This window comes from Monodelphis domestica, chromosome X (genome assembly GCF_027887165.1).
Source record: "Monodelphis domestica isolate mMonDom1 chromosome X, mMonDom1.pri, whole genome shotgun sequence".
In the NCBI taxonomy this organism is placed as follows: Eukaryota; Metazoa; Chordata; class Mammalia; order Didelphimorphia; family Didelphidae; genus Monodelphis; species Monodelphis domestica.
This window is the reverse complement of record NC_077235.1, coordinates 12215712-12240373: the sequence shown is the minus strand read 5'-3', so window position 1 is coordinate 12240373 and position 24662 is coordinate 12215712. Positions and strand designations below refer to the sequence as shown.

Genomic DNA, 24662 nt, shown 5'->3' with positions numbered 1-24662 from the left:
TTTACCAGAATTATGCAACCAGGGCAACAAGTAGTAGTGGTGACAGTCAAAGTCCCAGATCCACCACGAACTGAACTTTATGTTATATATTGGGCAAGGAGAAGGAAAAGAAATAATTAGCAGTTGTATAGCTCTGACCTGGATCAAGGTTACATTTTAATCTACAAGCTTGAACTGGGGTCTACAGCCAATTAACAATGACTAGAAGCTCAGACCCAGACTGAACACTCTGAATCTGTAGAACCTTTTAGATAGCTGGATGGGACTGTGGCCAGCAGCAACATGCTGAAACTCCAACCAAGGGCAAACCTATAACTGAATTGCCTAGATCAAACTGGAACAGAAAGCTTGAAAAGCCCCGACCAAGGAGACAGCAATCAGGCTTCATCTTAGAGCATATTGTTTAGGGACTGCTGAGAGTCTGTTATTCCCACTGACATCCTTGAAAAACATAGAACTTAATACCGCAAAATACATCAGCAAGACCCTGGGAAAATCAGAATAGTATAGACCAAGGCCCTAACTTCTTTAGAGAAGTATACCAAGCCAGGTCCTAACACAATATCGCATTTCAGGAATTAAGGTGAGAAGAACTAATACACAAAAAGGATATTCATGACAAAAAGCTATCACAGACCCAGGAATGTCTAAAACATAAACACAGAAGAGATTAGCTCTACTCTTTATCAGATCATACACGTTTTTCCAGGTTTCTCTGACTCTGTTCCTTTCATCATTTTTTTTAATAATGGAATAATATTTAATTCAATTCACATAGCATAATTTGTCCAACTATTTCCAAATTGATAGGCATTCACTTAGTTTCTAATTATTTGCTACAACAAAAGTTCTGCTATGAAACATTTTCTTAATCTCTTGGAGTTGTATGCCTAGGTCAAAGCATATGCACAATTTAGTATATTTAAGGAAGTTTTTATGCATAGTCCTGAATTATTTCCAGATGAGATGGATCCAATCATCAGCAATCAGTATGTCTGTTTTTACACAGCCCCTCCAACAACTATTTTCCTTTCTCACTTTTGTTAATCTTATTAGTGGGATGTATTATCTTTATTATTGGTGATTTGGAACATCTTTATTTAGTTATTGATAGCTTGCATCTCTTCTCCTGAAAATAATCTATTGATATTATTTGACCATTTAAAGTGTTAGGTTGATGTTAGAAGAGAGAAGGCTGCCCAGAATCCATAACGCAGTGATTCTTAACAGTCAAAATAATGGTGCCTTTAGGGCAACCTAGCCAAGAAAGACATGTGGCAGGGTACTCCCCCTTTAGGCTGGAAGCTCCTTGAGGCCAGGAACTGTTTTGCCTTTTTTAATTCATAGTACTTAGCACAATGCTATGTTCCTAATAAATACTTGTTGAGACTTACTACTGGATTTTGCTAGTAACGTATAGATGATTTTATGAGTTTATTTTATATTTTCATAGTCTACTCAAGTTATTGTTTTATGATTTTAGTTGAATCAAGCTCTCCAAGTAAGTCATTATGTTATGTACAAAAAGCAATTTTTTCCCTTTTTACCTATACTTAGTCTTTCATGTCTATGTTTAGTCTTTCAATTCCCTTTTCATATCGTATACTTTCAGAATTATAACACATAAGAGTGGTCACAATAGATATCACTGCTTTACCTTTAATCCTACTAGAAAGGCTTCTAGTGTTTTTTTTTTCAATCTAGTTAACACCTGTTTTTTATTTTATGCAGATTCTATTTTCCATATTAAGGAAAGGTTTATTTTTCTATGCCTTTGTGCATGATTTTGTGTGGTATGTGTGTATTTAAACTAGAGGGGTGAGTATTTTGATAAAACACTTTGCTGTATCTCATATGGTTTTCTTTGTTTTACTATTAATATGTTCTTTTATGTTTATGGTTTTCCTAATATTGAATCAACTCAGCATTCTTAGTGTGAAGATGGGATTATCTCTCCCCTGCCTACTTTTAGATTTAATCACCAGACACACATACACCCCCACATTTCCTTAGGTGAGGGGAGGTCCACAACCCACATGCAAAAGTGGGTGACAACTCAAAAAGGATTGATTGTCCCCTGGGAAGTGCTAAGAAAATTCTAAAACTGCCACTGGTTCCAGTAAAGTGGAAGGAAAGCAAAGAAAGTGACACAAGGAAGGTTCTTTAATAGTAGTTGCAACTTCCTGTGACCAGTTTTTTCTCCTTCAAACTTGGCCTTGGAAGAGCTCCAGCTTGGGACCTGAGACTGCTTCTGGTAAGACTGCTCTTGGGATCTTCTTTTCGGACTACCATGTGGGTGAGTGGAAAGGGCTGACTCCTTTTCTGGCTCCTGAAAGGACTAGCTTCCAGAGAGGCCCTCTGTCTTGGAAGAGGCCTTGTGGCTGTAACCCTTGCTTTATTCACCACTGGCACTCTGACACATGGTTCTCTGGTAGAGAGTTAATGAGCCCTGCCTGGTTCAAATCAGACCAGATTAATTATCTAGTGTCACAGAATAGATACCTTCTCTACCTTCTCTCTCATTTCTCTACTTTTACTCTTTCCATTTTATAAATAAAGCTGCTAAAGTCATTGAACTTGAGATATATAAATTTCAGCAACCACATTCTCATATAGTTAGTCCAACTTTAATTTTTAAACCTTAAATCCAACCAGATTATAGTAGATTATAGTATGCAATCTTTTTTTAATATGTTGCTGTATATAGTCTATATATTAATTTTTTATTCAAAGTCTTTGAACCAACATTTATTAGAGATATTAATTTACAATTTTCTTTCTCTGGCTTAGGCACTGGGACCCTATCTGTCCCCTAGAAGAAATTTCACTGCATGTGATCTTTCCCTATTTCAGCAAACAACTTATATAAAATTAGAATTAATTATTCTTTGAAAGTTTGATAGAATTTGCTTGAAAAACAGTCTAGTTCCATAGTTTTCTTCTTTTATGATTTGATCAATTTTTTGTTTCCTAAGAGTGAGATATTAAAATATTCTAATTTAATTTCACATAAATGATTTCATATTTTTATAAATATGCATCCATTTAATTTAAATTATGTTTGCTGGAATATGATTAGACAAAATAGTTTTCCCTACATTTTTTCTATATTCTCTCTTTTAATTTTTTATTTGTTGACATTTTTATTTTTTGTGACCATATTAGCTAACGGTTTGTTTATATTTATTCTTTTTATTTAAAATTCTAATTTTATTTATCATTTCAAAAGTCGTTTTTGGATTTTTTTTCAATTTTGCTTAAATCTTCTTTGATTTTTGGAATTTCTGGCTGTGTGTTTAGTTTTTTTTTTTTTGCTGTTTAATTTTTTTTCTGTTGCATGAGGTAATCTGAGGAAAAGGGGGTTGTTATGACAGTGCTGGGAGGAACTTTCCTAATGGTATGAGCCTAATGGTTAAACTGATACTGTCTGGAAGGGCTAGCATCTCAATTGAAGACTTAGAGGTTAAGAGACAAAGTAGAGGGGGCAGCTGGGTAGCTCAGTGGATTGAGAGCCAGGCCTAGAGATGGGAGGGAGGTCCTAGGTTCAAATCTAGCCTCAGAAACTTCCCAGCTGTGTGACCCTGAGCAAGTCACTTGACCCCCATTGCCTAGCCCTTACTACTCTTCTGCCTTGGAGCCAATACACAGAGTATTGACTCCAAGACGGAAGGTAAGGGTTTAAAAAAAAAAGAGACAAAGTAGAGCAGTGCTGAGGGTCAAGGGGAAAAGTGGCTGTGTTAGAGATATGTTCCACGATTTGCAACTGTGGGAAGGACAGGATACAAATTAACTTTCTACCCTCTCAATGGATGATCATACACATTAGAGGATATTCAGAGTATGACTGGCCAGAGCCCTAAAATTAATCCTAACCCTAAAAGATCTGGGAACAGAAAAGATATTAATTGGGAGCCAGAGGACCAGGGTTTGAAACCCTAGTTTTGCCATCAACTACTTTTGTGACCTTAGGTTAGGCACAGAAATCTTTATGGATATCAGTTTCCTCATCTGTAAAATGACAGGATTAGAGATATATGACCTCTGATATTCCTTTTAATTTAAATCTATGATTCTATTTCATTTTTCTAGGTGTCATTATATGTAGGAAACAAATGCTATAATTGTCATCAGGAGACCTAGATTTGAATTTTGCCTTGATAACAAATCACTTTCTCACTCTGACCTTTTGTTTTCTCCTCTACAAAGTAGGAATAATAATTCTTGTGCTTTGGTTGTGAGGAAAGTGCTTTATAATTCTGAATGCACTATAACAATGTGACTTTTAGAAGATTTCTAGAAAAAGAATGAACTTCTCATCTTAAAGAAACAACTCTGCTCTCACAAGGTGTCACTTGGCCAGTAACTACAAAATGCAAAAGAAATTCCTCTATAATTCTAATGTGATGGAGGAGGAGAATAGTAAGAAAATTTATCAAAACAATTACAGGAGAATACTTTCATTAAAAAATAAATTGGAATAATTAGAATAGAATCATAATTCTTTCCCAAGTGCTTCTGCTTGCACTCCATCTTTGTTACCTTTAACGATTTGACATTCAGTTAAAATTAAGTGCTTCTTCTGGAGGGTGGGAAAATCCTGATTTACTGTTCTACTCAATCCTTAGCTTAGTGAGAAATGATAGAGAATGATGTACTTTAGCCAGAGATCATCTCCCTTAACCTTGTTGGATTGGAGTCCCTCTTGCCACATCTAAATAATTGAGAAAAATGGACAAGGCAGGTAAGAGCCAAACAAAGAGCATCTTTCCCATAAGACAGAGAGACAGAACATTAATATAAAAAACCAGGGGGCAGCTGGGTAGCTCAGTGGATTGAAAGCCAGGCCTAGAGATGGGAGGTGCTGGGTTCAAATTTGGCCTCTACACTTCCTAGCTGTGTGACCCTGGGCAAGTCACTTGACTCCCATTGCCTAGCCCTTACCACTCTTCTGCCTTGGAACCAATACACAGTATTAATTCCAAGACAGAAGGTAAGGGTTTTAGTAAAAAAAGGAAAATGTTGAGAAAGTTATCACGTTGTGCCAGAAACGAATTGTGGGCATTCATTTGATCTGTTCCTTTGGCTTGGAATTCACAACTACTTTTCAATCATAAATGACTTGTTAGCTAAGACTTTAAAGGAACCATAATGGGCTAATTTGGATAATGTGCTGTAAACTCCTTCAAGCTGAGCTAGTACTCAGTTTCTTTAAATCCTCATGAGCCAATCAGTAGCAACAAGAATATAAAATGGGGGCAGCCCACTAGGGCTATATCCTGCCTGTGAGGTCAGAATGTTGTTTTTTTCTTAATATTTTAAATAAAATAAAACTTTTATTTTAAAATGCATCTTACATCTTAAAAACACAATAAACTTCATTTTAAAATATAAAATCATTCTTAACTTGGCAAAAAACAGGTGACTGGCTGGATTTGGCCCATAGACCACAGTATGCCAATGCCTAGCATAAACAATCTCATTGTACACTGAGATGAATCGAAGCTGAAAGAAGTCAGTCTCCAACTAAAACAGCAGGCCCAAATAAATAAGTCCTCTCCTACTTCTATGTATTTGTATACGCTCTGCCTCATACCTGGAATGCTCTTCCTCCTCACTTCTACCACTTGGAATCCCTAGTTCCCATCAAGATTCATCTCAAGTGGTACCCCATCCATGAAGCATTCCTCAATCGTTAGCATTTCCATCTGAGGCCTTGCAATTTCCTCAATTGTTAGCACTCCACAGTCCTCAAATTGCTTTGTATTTACTTTGAATAAATTTTACATTTCTTTGCATAAACACTGCTTCCCTCCAGTAGACAGTAATCTCATAGAAGTCAGGGATAGTTGCACTTGTGTCTTGGTAGTCTTAGCAGCCCCTAGCATAGGGCTTAACACATAATAAATCTATGCTGAATTTAATTAGGCAAAGGTTGGCTGACTATGGGTGGTGTGAACTGAAGAGGGGATCTGTTTCTGGTGGTAGCAGAGAAGTCCAATTCTGAAACAAGGTTGCTCTGAGAAGGGTCTTAGAAAGCAGCAGCCACTTTTCCACTCCCTGTTCCCAATCAGAATGGCTGAGGACAGTGGCTCATGTATCCAGTGTCTTCAATTAATGGCCCAGAGAAGTGGGCAGAGCAATCCTCTTAGAGAGGAAGTTCTTTTTTCTTTAGTCTCCTGCATGTCCTGCTGATATCTGAATTCATTTCCAGCATGCATTTCCTTAACTGATTAAGATAGGTTCCATCCCCACATAAATCTTTTCCCTGGGTTACTCTTCCTGTGCCCTAGCAAATAATCTTTAAAATAAAAAAAGAAGCTTTTAAAAATCATAGATGAACGTTGGAGCCAAAGATCTTAGATGAGAAAAATAATGCTAATATTAATAACTACTGAAGATTGCAAAGCAGAAAATAGTAACACTTGTTCATCTTTAAAGTGCTGGGCTGCTAAAAGTAATTAACCTTCTCTGCCACTTTTCTATTCCCATTTTACAGATGGTCAACCTGACAGAAAGAGAGGAGCTTTGTCCAAAACCAGGTATTGTTCAGTTGGGGTTGGAATCATAAACTCTTGCCTTTCATATCTGTTGCTTGGTAGTTTGCTTATATGCCTTTCTCATAGTAGGTGCTTTGCATTTACTAAACTGGGTCATTAAGTAGGGCTCTGCAACTAATAAGTTTGCAAAATTTGGTTTTCCAAAGGTGCCACAGAGAAATGACACACTGGAAAGGGAGATACATCAGTGAACAGCAACTCTTTCTCTGCCAGGAGGCGTGGTAACTGAATTACTTCCAGTTTGTGACTTCTTAAATTTCATCAAAAAATAAACACATGAGGAAACCTTAAAGTCATTTTTCTTGAGCTTGTTGTAGCCGAGGAAATGTTTAATTGTGCACATATGTGGGGGTGGAAAAAGGAAAGGTAGGGAACGAAGAGTTGGAGTGAGAGTTTCATTTAAAAGAAATTCATTACCTAAGCCTTTCAAAATCAAATAACCAGCTTTGGTACTATATGGAATCTTGGATTGTCAGCTCATCTCCCAAAACAAGAACCTACATTGAAATACCTTTTGACAGATGGGAAAAAGAAGGAAATAAACATTTATTGAGTACCTACTACCTGCTGGGCTAAGTGCTTTACAAATACTATCTCCTCTTATGTTCCGAAGAACTATTATTCCCCTTTATACACTTGAGGTAATGGAGGCAAACAGAGGTCAAATGACTTGCCCAACTTCAACTAAAAATATTTCCATGGGGTCTCAATTACTCACGAGGCACCCTATTGCACATGTGGACAGCTTTTGAAAAGTTCTTCCTGACACTGGACCAATATTTGCTTTCGCCCCAATGGCCCAAACTTTGCGCTCCAAGCTACAGAGAATCCCTCTTCCACATGGCAGCCTATTCAATATGTAAAGACAGCTGACAAGTCAACTCTTACATTTTTTCTTCTCCAGGCAAAATATCTCCATCACTTTTAACTTTTCCTCATATGACACTCACTCTAGATATCTCACCATCTGGGCTGCAGCACTTCTCTGGATGAACACCAATGTTCTTCTTAAAACGTGGGGCTAAGAAATGAGCACCATCTCCCAGCTGTGTCTGACTAGTGCAGAATACTGTGGGATTATTTTCTACCTAAAGTCTGTATGAGATACTACTAGGAATACAGTCAAAGACTGCATTAACTTCTCTCACAGGCATGTCATATTGCTGGTTCACAAACTGATTTCAGAATTAACTAAACCTCTAGATTCTTCACATGGTATCTGGTTAACCATTCTCTCTCCTCTCATATATGTAGGGTTGGTTTTTTAAAAACAAAACTATGGAACTTTTCATTTGGATTTATTAATTTTCTCATTGTTAGTTTTTGTACATCACCCTACTCAATTCAGATTTTTTTCATAATGATTCTGATATGAAGTATATGAGCTATCCCACCTACCTTTGTGTTATCCACAAATTTGATAACAATCCTATATCTTTATCACATGCTGAAAATATTTATTTTTTAAATTTGATTTAGTCAATTTAGAACATTATTCCTTGGTTACAAGAATCATATTCTCTCCCTCCCTCCCCTGCCCCCACCCTTCCCATAGCCAAAACGCAATTCTAATGGGTATTACATGTGTCCTTGATTAGAACCCATTTCCATGTTGTTGGTGTTTGCACTGGGATGTTCATTTAGAGCCTACATCCTGACTAATGTAGTCAAGCAGTTGTTTTTCTTCGGTGATTCTACTCCCACAGTTTTCCCTGTGAATGTGGATAGTGTTCTTTCTTGTAGATCCCTCCAGGTATTTCAGGATCACTGGACTGCTGCTACTAATGGAGTAGTCCATTACATTCGATTGTACCACAGTGTTTCCGTCTCTGTGTACAATTTTCTCCTGGTTCTGCTCCTTTTGCTTGGAATCAATTCCTGGAGGTCATTGCAGTTCACATGGAATGCCTCCAGTTTATTATTCCTTTGAGCACAATAGTATTCCATCACCAACAAATACCACAATTTGTTCAGCCATTCCCTAATTGAAGGGCATCCACTCATTTTTCAATTTTTTACCACCACAGAAAGTGCAGCTATGAATATTCTTGTACAAGTCTTTTTCATTATTATCTCTTTGGGGTACAAGCCCAGCAGGGCTATGGCTGGATCAAAGGGCAGAAAGTCTTTTATTGTCTTTTGGGCATAGTTCCACATTGCCCTCCAGAATGGCTGGATCAATTCACAACTCCACCAGCAATGTATTAATTTCCCAACATTGCCACATTCCCTCCAGCATTCATTATTTTCCATTGTTGTCATCTTAGTCAATCTTCTAGGTGTGAGGTGGTACGTTAGAGTTGTATTGATTTGCATCTCTCTGATTATAAGAGATTTAGAACACTTTTTCATGTGCTTATTAATAGTTTTGATTTCTTTAATTGAAAATTGCCTATTTGTGTCCCTTGCCCATTTATCAATTGGAGAATGGCTTGATTTTTTTGTATAATTGATTTAGCTCTTTATAAATTTAAGTAATTAGTTGCCTTTCTTTAGTGATTTTGTTCCCACTGTTTGTCCTCTGCTTGTGGATAGTGTTTTTTTTCTCATAGATCCCTGCAGGTTGTTCAGTGACATTTCATTGACACTAATGGGGAACTAACGTATTTAGGGTTAGGGTTACAGTTAGGGTTAGAAACATATTTAGGGTTAGAACCAAAGGAAAACAACCGCTTGACTACAGGGGCTGAGGGGATATGATTGGGGATATACACTCTAAATGAACATCCTAGTGCAAAATACCAACAATATGGAAATGGGTTTGGATCAAGGACACATGTGATACCCAGTGGAATCGTGTGTTGGCTATTGGAGGGGTGTTGGGAGGGGAGGGAGGAAAAGATGATTTTTGTATTCAATGAATAATGTTTGAAATTGACCAAATAAAAATGTTTAAAATTGAAAAAAATCAATTTGAGTTATTAGACCTTTGTCAGAGGTGTTTATTATGAATATTTCCCCCAATTTGTTGTTTTCCTTCTATTTTTGGTTGCATTGGTTTTGTTTGTACAATACTTTTTTAATTTGATGTAATAAAAATTATTTATTTTACATGATTTTTTCTAGCTCTTGTTTGGTTTTAAAATATTTCCATTCCCAAAGATCTGACATGTATATTATGTGTTCACCTAATTTACTTATAGTTTCTTTCTTTATATTCAAGTAATTCACTCATTCTGAGTTGATCTTGGTGTGGGGTGTGAGATGTTGATACAAATGTAATCTCTCCCATATTAACTTCTAATTTTCCAAGCAGTTTCATCAAATAGTGGATTTTGGTCCCAAAAGCTGGGATCTTTGGGCTTGTCATAGACTGTCTTGCTGAGATCACTTACCCCAAGTCTATTGCACTGCTCCTCCTTTCTGTCTCTTAGCCAGTACCAGATTGTTTTGATGACCACTGCTTTATAACATAGTTTGAGATCTGGGACTGAAAGGCCTCCTTCTTTTGCATTTTTTTCATTGTTTCCCTGGATATCCTTGATCTTTTGTTCTTCCAAATGAACTTTGTTATGTTTTTTTCATTTCAGTAAAAAAGTTTTTTGGTAGTTCAATGGGTATGGCACTAAATATATAAATAAGTTTGGGTAGGATGGTCATTTGTATTATATTAGCTCGTCTTACCCATGAGCAATCAATGTTTTTCCAATTGTTTCAATCAAGTTTTAATTGTGGGGAGAGTGTTTTGTAGTTGTGTTCATATAGGTCCTGTGTTTGTCTTGGCAGATAGATTCCTAAGTATTTTATATTGTCTAGGGTGATTTTGAATGGAATTTCTCTTTCTAATTCCTGCTGCTGAGATGTGTTGGAGATATATAGAAATGCTGAAGACTTGTGTGAGTTTATTTTGTATCCTGCAACTTTGCTAAAGTTGATGATTATTTCGACTAGCACTTTAGTTAATTCTCTAGGAATCTTTAAGTAGACCATCATATCATCTGCAAAGAGTAATAACTTGGTCTTCTCATTGCCTATTTTAATAACTTCAATTTATTTTTCTTCTCTAATTGATACTGCTACTGTTTCTAGTACAATTTGAATAATAGAGGTGATAATGGGCATCCTTGTTTCACTCCTGATCTTATTGGGAATGCATCTAGTTTATCCCCATTGCAGATGATGTTGGCTGATGGTTTTAGATATATACTATTTATTATTTTTGGAAAGGCCATTCTATTCAAATACTTTCTATTGTTTTCGATAGTAATGAGTATTGTATTTTGTCAAAAGCTTTTTTTCTGCATCTATTGAGAGAATCATGTGGTTTTTGTTGGTTTGCTTGTTAATATGGTCAATTATATGGATGGTTTTCCTAATATTGAACCATCCTTGCATTCCTGGTATAAATCCCACCTGATCATAGTGAATAATCCTCGTGATCACTTGCTGTAGTCTTTTTGTTAGTATCCTATTTAAGATTTTTGCATCTATGTTCACTATGGAGATTGGTCTGTAGTTTTCTTTCTGTTTTTGACCTGCCTGGTTTTAGAATCAGTACCATATTTGTGCCATAAAAGGAATTTGGTAGAACTCCTTTACTTATTCTGTCATTTAGTTTGTATAATATTGGGATTAGTTGTTCTTTTAATGTTGGATAGAATACATTTGTGAATCCATCTGGATGTGGGGACTTTTTCTTAGGGCGTTCTTTGATGGCTTGTTCAATTTCTTGTTCTGATATGGGGTTATTTAGGTAGTCTATTTCTTTCTTTGTTAGTCCAGACAGTTTCTATTTTTGTAAATACTCATCCCTATCTCCTAGATTGCCATATTTGTTGCCATATAATTGGGCACATTAATTTTAATCAAAGTCTTAATTTCCTCTTCATTAGAGGTGAGGTCTCCCTTTTCATCTTAGATACTGTCAATTTGGTTTTCTTCTTTCCTTTTTTAATTAGACTGACTAGTACTTTGTCTATTTTGTTTTTTCAAAGTACCAGCTTCTAGTCTTATTTATTAAATCAATAGTTCTTTGCCTTTCAATTTTATTAATTTAGCCTTTGATTTTTAGGATATCTAATTCAGTCTTCATCTGAGGATTTTTAATTTGTTCACTTTCTAGTTTTTTAATTTGCATGCCCAATTCATTGATATCTCTGCCCTCCCTAATTTGTTAATATATGAACTCAAGCATATAAATTTCTCCTTGAGTACTGCTTTGGCTGCATCCCATAGATTTTGAAAGGATGTCTCATCATTGTCATTTTCTTCAATGGAATTAATAACTGTTTCTATGATTTGTTCTTAAATTAACCAAATTTGGAGAATTGTATTGTTTAATTTCCAATTAATTTTTGATTTGCCTCTCCATGTACCCTTACTAATTAGTATTTTCATTGCATTGTGATCTGAAATAGTTGCATTTATTATTTCTGCTTTTTTTTACTTGTTCGTAATGTTTTTATGCCCTAGTACTAGGTCAGTCTTTGTGAATGTACCATGTGCTGCAGAAAAGAAGGTTTATTCCTTTTTGTCCCTATTTATTTTTTTCCACATATCTACTAAATAATATTTCTAAGATTTATTCGCTTCTCTTACCTCTTTGTTATTTACTTTTTGGTTTGTTTCATGTAATTCTGATAGAGGAAGGTTCAGGTCTTCCACTAGTATAATTTTTCTATCTATTTCATCCTTGAGGTCCACTAGTTTCTCCGTTAGAAATCTGGATGCTATGCTATTTGTTGTATACATGTTGAGTACTGATATTTCCTCATTCTCTATACTGCCTTTTATCATGATGTAATTACCTTCCCTTTCTCTTTTGACTATATCTATTTTTACTTGGGATTTGTCAGATATCGTGATTAGACTCCTGCCTTCTTTTTATCAGTTGATCCCCAAGAGATATGGCTCCATCCTTTTACTTTCACCCTATGCGTATCTAACTTCCTCATGTGTGTTTCTTGTAGACAGCACAGGGTAGGGTTTTGGTTTCTAATCCACTTGGTTATTCCCTTGCATTTTATGGGTGAGTTCATTCCATTCACATTCAGAATTATAATTACCAGTTGTGTATTTCCCAGCATTTTGATTTCCATTCCTAATCCTGCCTTTTCTTCTTTCACTATTTCCTCCTACACTAGTGTTTTTTTAATCAGTCCCCCTAATTCCCACCCTTATTTTACTTCCCTGTCTACCCAACTCCCTTCTTATTCCCCAATTATTTTCTTTACAGTCTTTTTAAACTACCCCCACACTCTCCTTCCCTTGTATTGCTTCCCTCCCTACTAGTTCATTTGTTACCCTTCTACTTCCCTATAGGACACAAATTAATCCTCTTTCCCAGTGTATTTGATTTTTTCCCCTCTTTCAGTCAATTTCAATGCACATAAGGATTGAGGATTTCCTATCTCCAACCTCTTTACCCTTCCAGTATATTGATATTCTCTCCCCCTTCCCACCATGTGCTTCTTTGTGACATATAAATTTACCCCATTTTGTTTCTTTTCCCATTTATATTAATATTAACCTCTTCTAAACTCTCATTATGTGTGTTTATATATATATATATATATATACATATATATATATATATTTATTTATGTCTTCCCATTTCAGCCTATACAGTTTGTCATTGTTCCCTCCAAGTATAATTCTTCTAGCTACCCAGGTGATAATAACAATTTTTAAGAGTTACCAATATCCTGTTTTCTTGTAGGTAAACATATCATTTTAACTCATGGAGTCCCTTAAGAAAAGTTTGTTTGTTTTGTTTTATTTTGTTTTTGTTTTTTTCCCCTTTCTTAATTACCTTTTGATGATTCTCTTGACTTCTGTGTTTGGGCATAAAATTTCTGTTAAGGTATGATATTTTCTTTACAAATGCTTGGACTTCTATTTTATTAAATGACCACACTTTTCCCTGTGAGATTATAGTCAGTTTTGCTGGGTAGTTGATCCTTGGTTGTAGACCTAGTTCCCTTGCTTTCTGGAATATCATACAGTGTAGATGCAGCCAGATCCTGTGTTATCCTAACTGTAGTTCCATAGTATCTGAATGATTTCTTCTTAGCTTTTAACATTTTTTCCTTGGTCTGGTAGTTCTTGAATTTGGTTGTAACATTCCTGGGTGTTGTCTGTTGGCAACTAAGTAAAGGAGGTGATCTGTGGATTCTTTCAATTTACACTTTTCCCTCCTGATCTAGAATTTTGGGGCAGTTTTCTTGGATAATTTCCTATAGGATGATATCTAGGCTTTTTCTTTTGTCATGGTATTCTGGTAGACCAATGATTCTTAAGTTGTCTCTCCTCAAAAGATTTTCTAAATCTTTTTTTGTGAATGAGATTTTTCATAGTTTCCTCTATTTTTCATTTTTTGATTTTGTTATATAGTTTCCTGTTGCCTTTTGAAGTTGCTTGTTTCTAATTGCTGTATTCTTGTTTTTAAAGATTGAATTTCATCCTTCTCTGTCTGTTCTGATTTTCTTTGGAGGTCATCTTTCATCTCCTTTGCTTCATTTTTCATTTTCTTTGCCTCACCCTTCTTCTCCTTTGTCTCATTTTCAAGATGATTAATTTCGGCTTTCAAGACACTATTTTCATATTTTAGTTCCAGTGCCAGATGACTTATCTTGATTTTTAAGTTCTTTTCCCAGTTATCTTCAGGCCTCTCTTATGTTTTGAATTGTATTTTAAGTTCTTCCAAAACCTGCATCCAATTCACTGGAGTTTCTGTGTTTCTGCTTTGTGTTCCTTGATACTCCTCTGTTCCATATGCTGTTTGTTCATTGCATGGATAGAGGCTGCTCATTGTAATTTCTTTTTCCCTTTTCTGTTGTTTGCTCATATTCGTCCCTTCTTTCCCCCCCTGTAGTTGCCTGCACTCTTGCTCCTCTCATTGTGCGCTGGATCTGTGGGTTGTGCTTTTCTGTCAGCCTTCATCCTTGGAGCTTAGCAAGGCATTCAGAGCAGTTTGTGGGAGAGGAGTGTTGGAGCTTGAGCTTCCCTTCCCTCTGAAATCTTGATGAGATTAAGCCCAGTTGAGTTGAACTTGCAGTACTGGATGTGCCCTGAGGCCAAAACCTTGGGAAAGGGGGGGCAATGTGGAGTGTCTCTGCTGCTGAGACTAGGCTGACTCTTCTTTGCTTCTTGAGCTGCCTCCCAGCCGCCTGTGTTCAGATCCCTGAGCCTGGCACAGCTTTGCCTGCAAGGTACTTCCTCCAGACTAGTGCCCTTGCCTGCCCAGAGATTCCAGCCACTGCTGGAGGCTCAGTACTTTGGGTGGGGGAGGGGTCCTGGGACCTTCCTTCCCCTTAAATCTGAGTGTTCTCGAATTCAGGATTTTTGGGGGTGTACCTTTTGAGTCCTACAGGAGGGTTCCTTAGCTCTGTCCTGTTGTTAGATTTGGTTTTCAGTCTCTTAGGAGCATTTTGTTTTTAATTGGTAAAGAAGGGTTTTCAGAAGTCTGAACTTTCACTGCCTCTATGCCACCATCTTGACTCCCTAGGCCACTGAAAATATTAAACAAGCAAACCAAGGACAGGGAGAGTGATGTGGCATAGGCCAAGAGCAATTCCAGGTTGTCATCAATCTGTCAGCCAATCTTCTCAGTACTGACATTCAACCAGCTATATACACCCATATATATATACACTCAACCATTCCACCATTCTGATCACAGTGCTCTGTCTCATTCATGAGTAGCATGAGACAACCTACAAAATGCCTTATTGAAATCATATCTTACATCTGTATCATTCCTCTGCTCTATTAGTCTAGTAATCTGATCACAAAAGAAAATGAGGTTATGTTTGGCAAGAGTTGCTTCTAATGATTAATGCTTCTCTTTTTAAAAGCTCATAAGACATCAGTTCTGGCTTTTTACTCTGGAATCAATATCATTCTAAATGATCTATAGAGATTCTAGAATCTACCTTTTTTGTTTTCTAAAAACTGGAATGCCAGTTGGCCATCTCAGTTCTTCTAAGACTTCTTCCATCCTCCATGATTCCTAAAAGTTATTGCCAGTGTTTCCTATCAACAATCTACTGCTACAAGCACTTTTTTTGTACATGAGGCTTTACTTCACCTGAGTTGTGACATTTGAACTCATTTAAAGCACCTAGGGATATCTCCAGTGCTCCTTGACTATTTTGGTATCTGATTCTTTGTTATCCAAATTTAAACTATTTAGTCTAAGATAGTGATATTTGAACCTGTCATCTAGAAAGAGAAGAGGGGCAACTAGGTGGCATAGTATATAGAGGGACACACTTAGAGTCATGAAGACTTGAATGCAAATCTGAACTCAGACATTTACTAGATGTGTGATGCTGGGTCACTTGGCCTTGGTTATCTCAGTTTCCTCATTAGTAAAATGGGCCAGAGAAGGAAATGGTAAAACACTCCAGTATCTTTGCCAAGAAAACACTAAAATGGATCATGAATAGTCAGCCCTACTAAAATTGATTAAACACACACTTAGATCAGTTCATGCTAGACTAACCTCATATATTCCAATTTATAAGACAAGCAGATCAGGGGAATACAGTTGATAAGAGACACCAAGATTACAGCAAAGTATTGGTCAATCTCAAATCGAAGCTTATGGGTAAGATGGAAAGACGTGGCCAATATAATTTTATTGCACTTGCTGAGTTGTTTCACTTGTGTCTGACTCTTGGCGACCCCATTTGGGTTTTTCTTGGCAAAGATACTGATGTAGTTTGACACTTCCTTCTTCAATGCATTTTACTGATAAAGAAACTAAGACAAACAGGGTGAAGTGATTTTCTAGGGTCACAAAGCTAGTAAGTGTCTGAAGCTAAATTTGAACTTGGGTCTTCCTGTCTCCAGACCTGGCACTCTATCCACTGTGCCACCTAGCTGCCAAGAGCAAATAGTTTGGCAAAACCAGCAAAGGTTAATAATCAGATACACAGAGTAGTAGTGATGTTCATTTGGAAGGAGATCTCCAGTTGAATGCTCAAAGAAATATGTTCTTGGCCCTAGGCAGTTAAAAATGTCATCACAATAAAGGCACAGATGGCCAAATTACAAAATTTTAAGATAATATTAAGCTGTGGGGTAATAGCTTAGAGTCTGGATGAGAAAGCCAGTTTCTAAATAATACTTGGAAAACACAAACAATAAGAAGAATCTAATAACAAGAAATCTAGTAGAGATAAGTAACCCTATACTCATATATTTTTTAATATTTCCCAATTACATTTTTATCTTTGAAAAATTTATTTAATTAATTTAGAATATTTTTCCATGGCTACAAGATTCATATTCTTTCCCTGCCCTCCCCCAATCCCTCTCCCATAGCCAACGTGTACCCAATTACATTTAATAACAATTTCTACAATATGATTTCAGAAATTTTAAGATCCAAATTGTCTCCCTCTTTTCCATTCCTCCATCATCCCTGAAATGATAATCAATTTTATCTGGGCTGTACATATATAATCATACAAAGCATCTTTCCATATTGGTCATGTTGTGAGAGAATATTCATATAAAACTAAAAACCAAAAATAAAAACACACAACTAAAACAGTGAAAATTAGTATGCTTTGATATGCATTCAGATGCCATCAGTTTTCTCTGAGCATAGCATTCTTTGTCACAAGTCTTTGAGAAGTATCTTAGATCATTGCATTGTTGAGAATAGCTAAGTCTTTCATAGTGGATCACTGTATAATATTGCTGTTACTTTGTACAATGGTGTCTTGGTTCTGCTTACGTCACTGTGCATCAGTTCATGTGAGTCTTTTCATATTTTGTGAAATCATCTTGCTCATCATTTCTTGTGGCACAATAGCATTCCATCACAATCATAAACCATAATTTGCCCAGCCATTCCCCAATTAGTAGACAGCCTCTCAATTTCCAATTCTTTGTCACCACAAAAAGAACTGCTATAAATATTTTTGTACAAATATATCTTCCTCCCCTTTTTATCTCTTTGGGATACAGACCTAGTAATGGCATTACTGGATCAGAAGATATTCACAATTTTATAGCACTTTTGTCATAGTTCCAAATTGTCCTCCAGAATGGTGGGATCAGTTCGTAACTTCACTGATTCATTAGTGTCTCAATTTTGTCATACCCCATCCAAAATTTATTACTTTCTTTTACTTTCATATCAGCCAATATGATAGAGAGTACCTCAAAGTTGTTTTAATTTCTATTTCTCCAAACAATAGTGATTTAGAACATTTTTTCAAATGACCATAGATAGTTTTGATTTCTTCAATTGAAAGCTGCCTGTTCATATGCTTTGACCATTTGTCAATTGGGGAATGACTTGCATTCTTATTAATTTGATCAGTTCTTTATATATTTGAAAAACAAGGTCTTCATCAGAGAAATTTGCTGTAAATCACTCCCTCTGGGAGCTTATTGTATCTATTCTAATCTTGGTTACATTGGTTTTGTTAGTACAAAATTTTTTATGTTTAATACAATCAAAATTATTAGTTTTATATTTCTTAATGTTTTCTGTAACTTTCTCCCCTTATCCATAGATCTGACAGGTAAACTATTCTATATTCCCCCTATTTGCTATTCTATGTTCCTCTAATTTTACTTATAGTATTACCCTCTATATCATAATTATATACCCCTTCTGACCTTATGTTGCTATAGGGTGTGAGATACTAATCTATACTTACTTTCTGTCATATTGTTTTCCAGTTTCCCCAGCAATTTTAGTCAAGTAGTGAGTTCTTGACCCCAAAGTTGGGATTACACTTCTATTTTTAAAAAAACCCACTTTACAAGTATAGGATAATGATGGTGTGATTCCATAACTTTTTTTTTGGTAAAAGAGATCTTGATTTTTAGTAAAGTGTAATCTCAGTATGAGCCAACAATATTACATGATAGTATAAAAAGTGAAGGTGATTCTGGAATACATTAAAAGAGGTATCCTGTCCAGAATGATGGGAGTGATAGCTTTACTGCAGTGAATAGATCAGACCACACCTATAATATTATATTTAATTCTAAGCATCATGTTTTAGAAAGGGAGAAAGAATGAGAGCTATATTCTAGCATTTGAAGATTTGACATACTGATGAAAAGATAGATCTGTTTATCTCAGCTCCTGAAAGTACAGCTAAGAGTAGGGAGAGGAAACTCAAGAGTCTAATTTAGTCTTGGTGTAAGGAAACAAGTCCTAACTATGAATGCTATACAAAGAGGGATGGGCCAGTCCCTCTTCATTGAGGGTTTTCAAATAAAGATTAGGTGGCTACTTGTTGAAGAAGTTCTAGCAAGGTTCATATACATGTCTAAAAGCCTCTCTGATACCATTACTTCTCAACATTATCCTCAAGCTTCCTTGTTATTACTGGAAAATAGTTTTTCTTTTAAAAAAACCCATTTTGAGGTCTTTTAACACTTTTACAGGCCTCAGATTTAGCCTTATGGCACCATTTTTGTAGTCTTTCTTGGTTATATGCCTATGATTCCATCTTTTGAAAAAATGCTTTTAAAATCTGAGTGCATTAGAGAGTTCCTAATGTAGACACAACAATCTTTTTAGATGTTACCTTTTCCCAACCCAGTCTTTTTTATGTGAGATCTGGATAGTTGATTGCATCTTCCACATTTCTCATTAATCTTGTGCCTTTGAGAGTCTTTGGCCACAGGACGATGCTCATATTTTATCTGAACTTCCTGAACTCCATTTTTGTAAGACCTATAAGCCTGTGTCTGACTCTGCCAAGTAGATCCTTCCATGGCTATTACAAGCTCTAAGATGGCATGGTTACTGCCTTTTAAGTTACATTTTTTTTCTATTGCACCAAATAATATGCTTTGTTGCTACTTATTTTCTGAGAGATGATACTGTTAGGAATATAAGCACTGCTCTTACTTACAAGAGAATCAATTCTTAAAATTATGTCAATATTTTGAGTAGATCCATGATCTCATGGACATGGGTTCTACCCTCACCACTGCAGATCAAAAATGTCTTCTCGCTATGTGCAAGCAACCCTTCCCTCTTGCACTTTTCATGTATAAAAGATGTCAAGATATAGACTAGATAATGGTTCATTCCGAGCATACCCAAGGAACAGCCATTCCCAGCTCTCTTTAATTTGATGCCCTTTATTCTACTGTTTATCCCCAATTTATCCTGTAGATATTGTTCTTTGTATAGTTCCTTTCCCATTAAACTATAAGCTTCTTGAAAACAAGGACTCTTTTTTGCTTTTCTTTTTAACATTGTCCCTCTCATCCCCTGGGACTTAGTTCTTAGAACATGCTGGAGCATATTAGTACATAGTGCTTAATAAGTGCTTGACTTTACTTAATGGGTTATGTCCATTTAAAGGAACTAGGAAAGGAGAAGCTTAGGGTACTCTTGTTCAGTATTTGAAGGCATGCCATGAGAAAGAAGGAAAGCATATTATTAATGAGGGCTTAGTCTTATTCCACTTGGCTTCAGAGGATAGAAATAGTAATATTAGCTGGAAGTTGCAGCAAGGGGGAAATTTTAGTCTCCATATAAAAAGACTAAATCAAAATTCTAGCTGAGGGAGTGGCCTTGAGAGGCAGTGGCTTCCATTTAACAGAGGTCTTCAATGAAAGGTTGGATGACCATTTGTTGGAGGTTAGAGGAGATGCTCTTCTTCAGATATGGATTAGATTAGATGGCCTCCGAAATTCCTTCTAAATTTCATGATCCTTGACTAGGTCTTCCTAGTAATTCTTCATAAAAGATGAAAGTCACACTTATTTGGAGACCTTTCTCTGGTAATTATAATATATTGTGTACATCACTGCATCACCAGGCCTGTCCATGTGCTCTTTATATACAAATGGCCAATATCCTTTCCAGTCATGTATGTTCCTAATAGTGATTTTTATGCTGTTTCACACATAAGACATCACTAGCAATATGCTACAACCTACTTAAATGCATCATGTATCATTCCATTTGCCATTATGCCACCTGCAATTTTGCTTCTTTTGAAATATTGGTGATCCATGACCCATAGCAACACAAGGACACTCACATTTAAAACATGGCCTTTTAAAGATGTGTCTTGGAATCAAGAAAACATTATTTAGTTGACAATATGAGATCCTACCTAATCTCTTTTTCATATTCAATTTTATATATGTATATACACATATCCAATATCCACTATTCATATGTTATCTACACACACACACACACACACACACACACACAAAATGGTAAGCTTTTCATCTAGTTGTATATATAATTAGAAAAGAGATATCCCTCTGTCACTTTTTTGGTCTGTATTATAACAATATCCTCCATATACATGGGTCATCAGGTGGTTCATAATAAACCACCACAAATAGCTTTCTGCTTTTCTCTTCTTTTACTTTCACCCAAATGTCTTCGATTGCGATGCCACCTTTTGGTTCAGGGTTTCCTTTTCAGGTAATAAAACTTATTCATATATAATTTTACTTTTCATCCACTTTTATTATATCTATTTCTTTGGAATGTGATACATACATTATACACACACACACACACACACACACACACATACATATACCTTTTGACTATTACTTTCCTTTCATTAGTTGCATTCAACTAAGTCTTGGTGAAAGCTAAGAGAAAATGGATTAGAATATGAATATTGAAGGTCAAAAGTCCTGATATCCTTCCCACGACTTCTTTTTCTGAGAATCGTGGCACACTGCTTCTATTCTTAGGTTGATTTACTGTTCATGTTATTTTTGTTTACTTTTTTACATATAATTATTCTCTTATTTTTCTCAATTACATGTTAACAAAAAAATTTAACATTCATTTTAAAAGTTGTGAGTTTTAAATTCTTTCCCTTCTTTCCTTGAGAAGGCAAACAATTTGACACATTTAGTTTTATAATTTATCCTGTATGCTTTTATCTCTACTCTTGTAGTTTTTAAGTCTAAAGTATTTTAAAAAATCTCTTGCTAAATACATTCTCCCTGGTTATCATAAGATATATTTTGTCTTTTACCAAGTATTCACTCTTTTGGCATCACAAGTCGTAGTCCAGAAAACCAAATCCTCTTCTTTAAAACCCACAGAGCAAACACTTTACTTCTTTATCTTTTGTTCTTTTCTAATGTCACAATTGTCACTGGGAAGAATATATCGATACCATCTACATCTCTGATGTACTCAGTTTTATAGGCAGGGCATAAAGGTTGCTAGAGATATATTCGAGGTCATTTCTACCTGTGGAGTCCATTTCAATGTGAACCATGAAGAATGGATAATGACTTGAAGATCTGTAGGCTACGTTACACCTCAGTTACACATTCCAAGCAAAATGGTTCTCTTCCTAATTAGATACTCCTGGTTAATATAAGACCACTTTCATCTTCATTAGATAGAAGACATCAACCCAGCATTACGAGTCTGTGTCTCCTACAGCTAGTAACAAAATTCACATTATACCAACTGTGAATGTTCCTTATTGTTCCTTAGAGCTTGGGAATTAGCTTCTTTCATGTGTCAGCAATCCATAATTAAATATTTGTTCATTAGATACTGGGGATGCAAATGCAAAAGAAACAATATTCCCTGCCCTCATTGAGTTTACTGTCTACGTTCTTTTTTTAAAGAAGGTGTTCCTGATTCACTTTTGGGGGGAAATGCATCCAAAGGGGACATTCTTTTCCATTTTTCTTTTGCATCACATTTTCCCACTGGCTAAATTCTTTCCCACAAGTAATAGTGGTTGAATTGACTTTCTGTTTTTATTCCTATCTTTTTGTGAAACTATTTTGAGCCTTGATGACAAGGTAAAGAGTGAATAATTGAGAAAGGACCAAGAGATGGAAATTAAGTAAGAGAATAGCTACATTACATCATGTAGTACCATTTAAATCATAGGCTTAGGGAATAATAAATGCTCAAAGTGGTCCACTGTGGTACTCAGATCATCCTCTGCACATAGCTCATTAGCTCAGATTTCCATGGGCCAAAAGAAATGGATTGCTTTTACTGTGTTGTAGAAATAAGAGACTTCTAAATTGTTTTCCACAAAATCCACACCAGAGTGGTATGGTAGATAACCTGTTAAACTTGAAGTCAGACGATTCTTGAGTTTGAAGCCTGAGTGTCATTTAGTAGTTGATTGTGGACAAGTCACTTCAAACCTCAGATTCACAGTTTCCTCATTTCTAAAATGAAAATATTAACAGCACCTATGATAGAGGGTCAATTGAGTATATATGTAAAAACAGTTTGTAAACCTTCAAGTGTTACATAACTTTGAGGGGAAGTGACCATCCCCTCTGAGAGTCTGTTATAGAAAAAGACAGGCAATATGTTCATAGAATGACATAGATTTCCAAGTATTTAGAGGAGGAATATTTAGGATCCAATGATCTAAAAGTTCAGAGTGGAAGTCAGCCTAGGAGGAATGAGAAACTCTCAGAAAGAAAAATCTGAAGATACAAAAGGCAACAATTCTAATGTATGATGAATGGGTGATGTCACTAACTAACTAGGATTTCAATAATGTATGTTCAGAAGATAGAAACAAAGGCCGATACAGAGGATAAGTATGAAATTATGCCATAATTGTCTAAAATAGTGTAAGGAATGCTCAAGTTCAGAATTAGCTGAGGCTGGGGAGAGAAGCTGAGGAAAAGAAGAAAGTTTTTTTTTAAATTTTTTAGGTTTTACTTATTTTCTTGCAAAGCATCAGTAAAACATTACAAAAAAAGATATCTAGTGATTCACATACCATTACCTATGCACAGGACCCTGACACCAACAAGTGTCTCTTATCCTGCTTCTCTGGCATCTCTGCTCCTCTGACCTGGTTACTTAGTACTTCTGTTAAGGTTGCTGCCATCTGTTTAGAATGCTGGCAGTACTGCATGGGTTATAAGCTAGAATGGTACTTTTCAGTAGGCCATTATTCTCCTTCACACATACAGATACCCATGCACATACAGTGACAAATTATCCCAATCACAGGAGTTGACTTAGGGAAAAAGACAAGAGGGCTGGTCTAAGATAACCTGGATGTGAATCCTAACTTGACTCTTTAATATCTGTATGATCTGATTCCAGTTTCACGGCCTCTCTGGACCTCAGTGGACCTTTCTGTAAAATGCAGGGACTTAGTAAAAAGATCTTTGAGATTCCTTTTAGATTGGGATTCCCTTATTTTCACATTCCTATAAATGGGTGCAGTCTGAATACCAACTATCTATTTGTGCCCTTTCCAATTCATTTTCCCTTTCCAGTCCCCGAGTCCATACAACAGATCTCAACTGAAGCTTCTGCCAATTTGAGACCTCCTTTTAACTGGATGACTCCATAGGATACTTTCACTATGGATTGTGAAATCAGTTTTATTCTGACTTGGGGCAAACCAACATCCCTGAATACAATGCAGATGGTTACCCACTTGCCAAGGCATTTGCTGAAACATGAGTTTCCAATTCACTGAAACTTTATTTCCCAAGTGCTCAGGAGATACCGCCAGCACCATGATGCTCCAGTACACAGGGCTCTGCATACTAGCACATAATAAAGGCAGCATATGGCTCCTCTCACTATCCTTGCAGTTGAAGGGGTTTTAAGGCAAAGTCAGAAGGGAAAGACATTTCTTGTGCCAAGAAGCCCTCACTGAATTCTATTTAGCAGCAAGGAGAAATTCTAGGCAGATGTACAGGAAAAGAGGCCATTCAAAGCTTACACCTGCCAGAGGATGCAATCTAAATGCTGGCTGTTTGGATATCTGGGATGCTGAGCTGATTCTGCTAGTGACCCTTGGAGATTCAGAACAACCTGCACACTGCACAGTAGTTACAATGATAGCAAACCCAAAAGACTCTCCCCAGTTCATCATAGCATCAGGTAGAAGAAGGAACTGTTGCCAGCTAGTGACACACTTTCACATCTGAGTTAATATGGTCAAACTGGACTTAAGTGCCTTTCCATTGACAACTGCATTCAAAAGCCTCGATCTCCATAACAGACATATGGAATGGATATTGCTTGATATAGAAGGAAAATCTGTGCTCATGGGAGGTTATTATAACACACCAAGGTTATTCTTTCATCAACTGGAAATCTGAAATGCAAAACAGCTTTAGCTGTCAAATTCATAAACCTGACCATCTATTGAAGAAAATTTAGAATTCTGGTTCTTT

At 36.2% G+C, this 24662-nt stretch overlaps 1 protein-coding gene across 1 annotated transcript in view; it reads right to left on the bottom strand.

The window, feature by feature from the left end:
- Positions 1-24025, bottom strand: part of LOC130456140 (ribonucleoprotein RB97D-like) — a 110359-nt gene extending 86334 nt beyond the window's left edge. The window contains exon 1 of the mRNA XM_056809354.1: positions 23911-24025. Within this exon, the coding sequence (XP_056665332.1) occupies positions 23911-24025 (115 nt within the window). The remainder of the gene's footprint in view (positions 1-23910) is intronic.
- Positions 24026-24662: the final 637 nt, after the last annotated feature.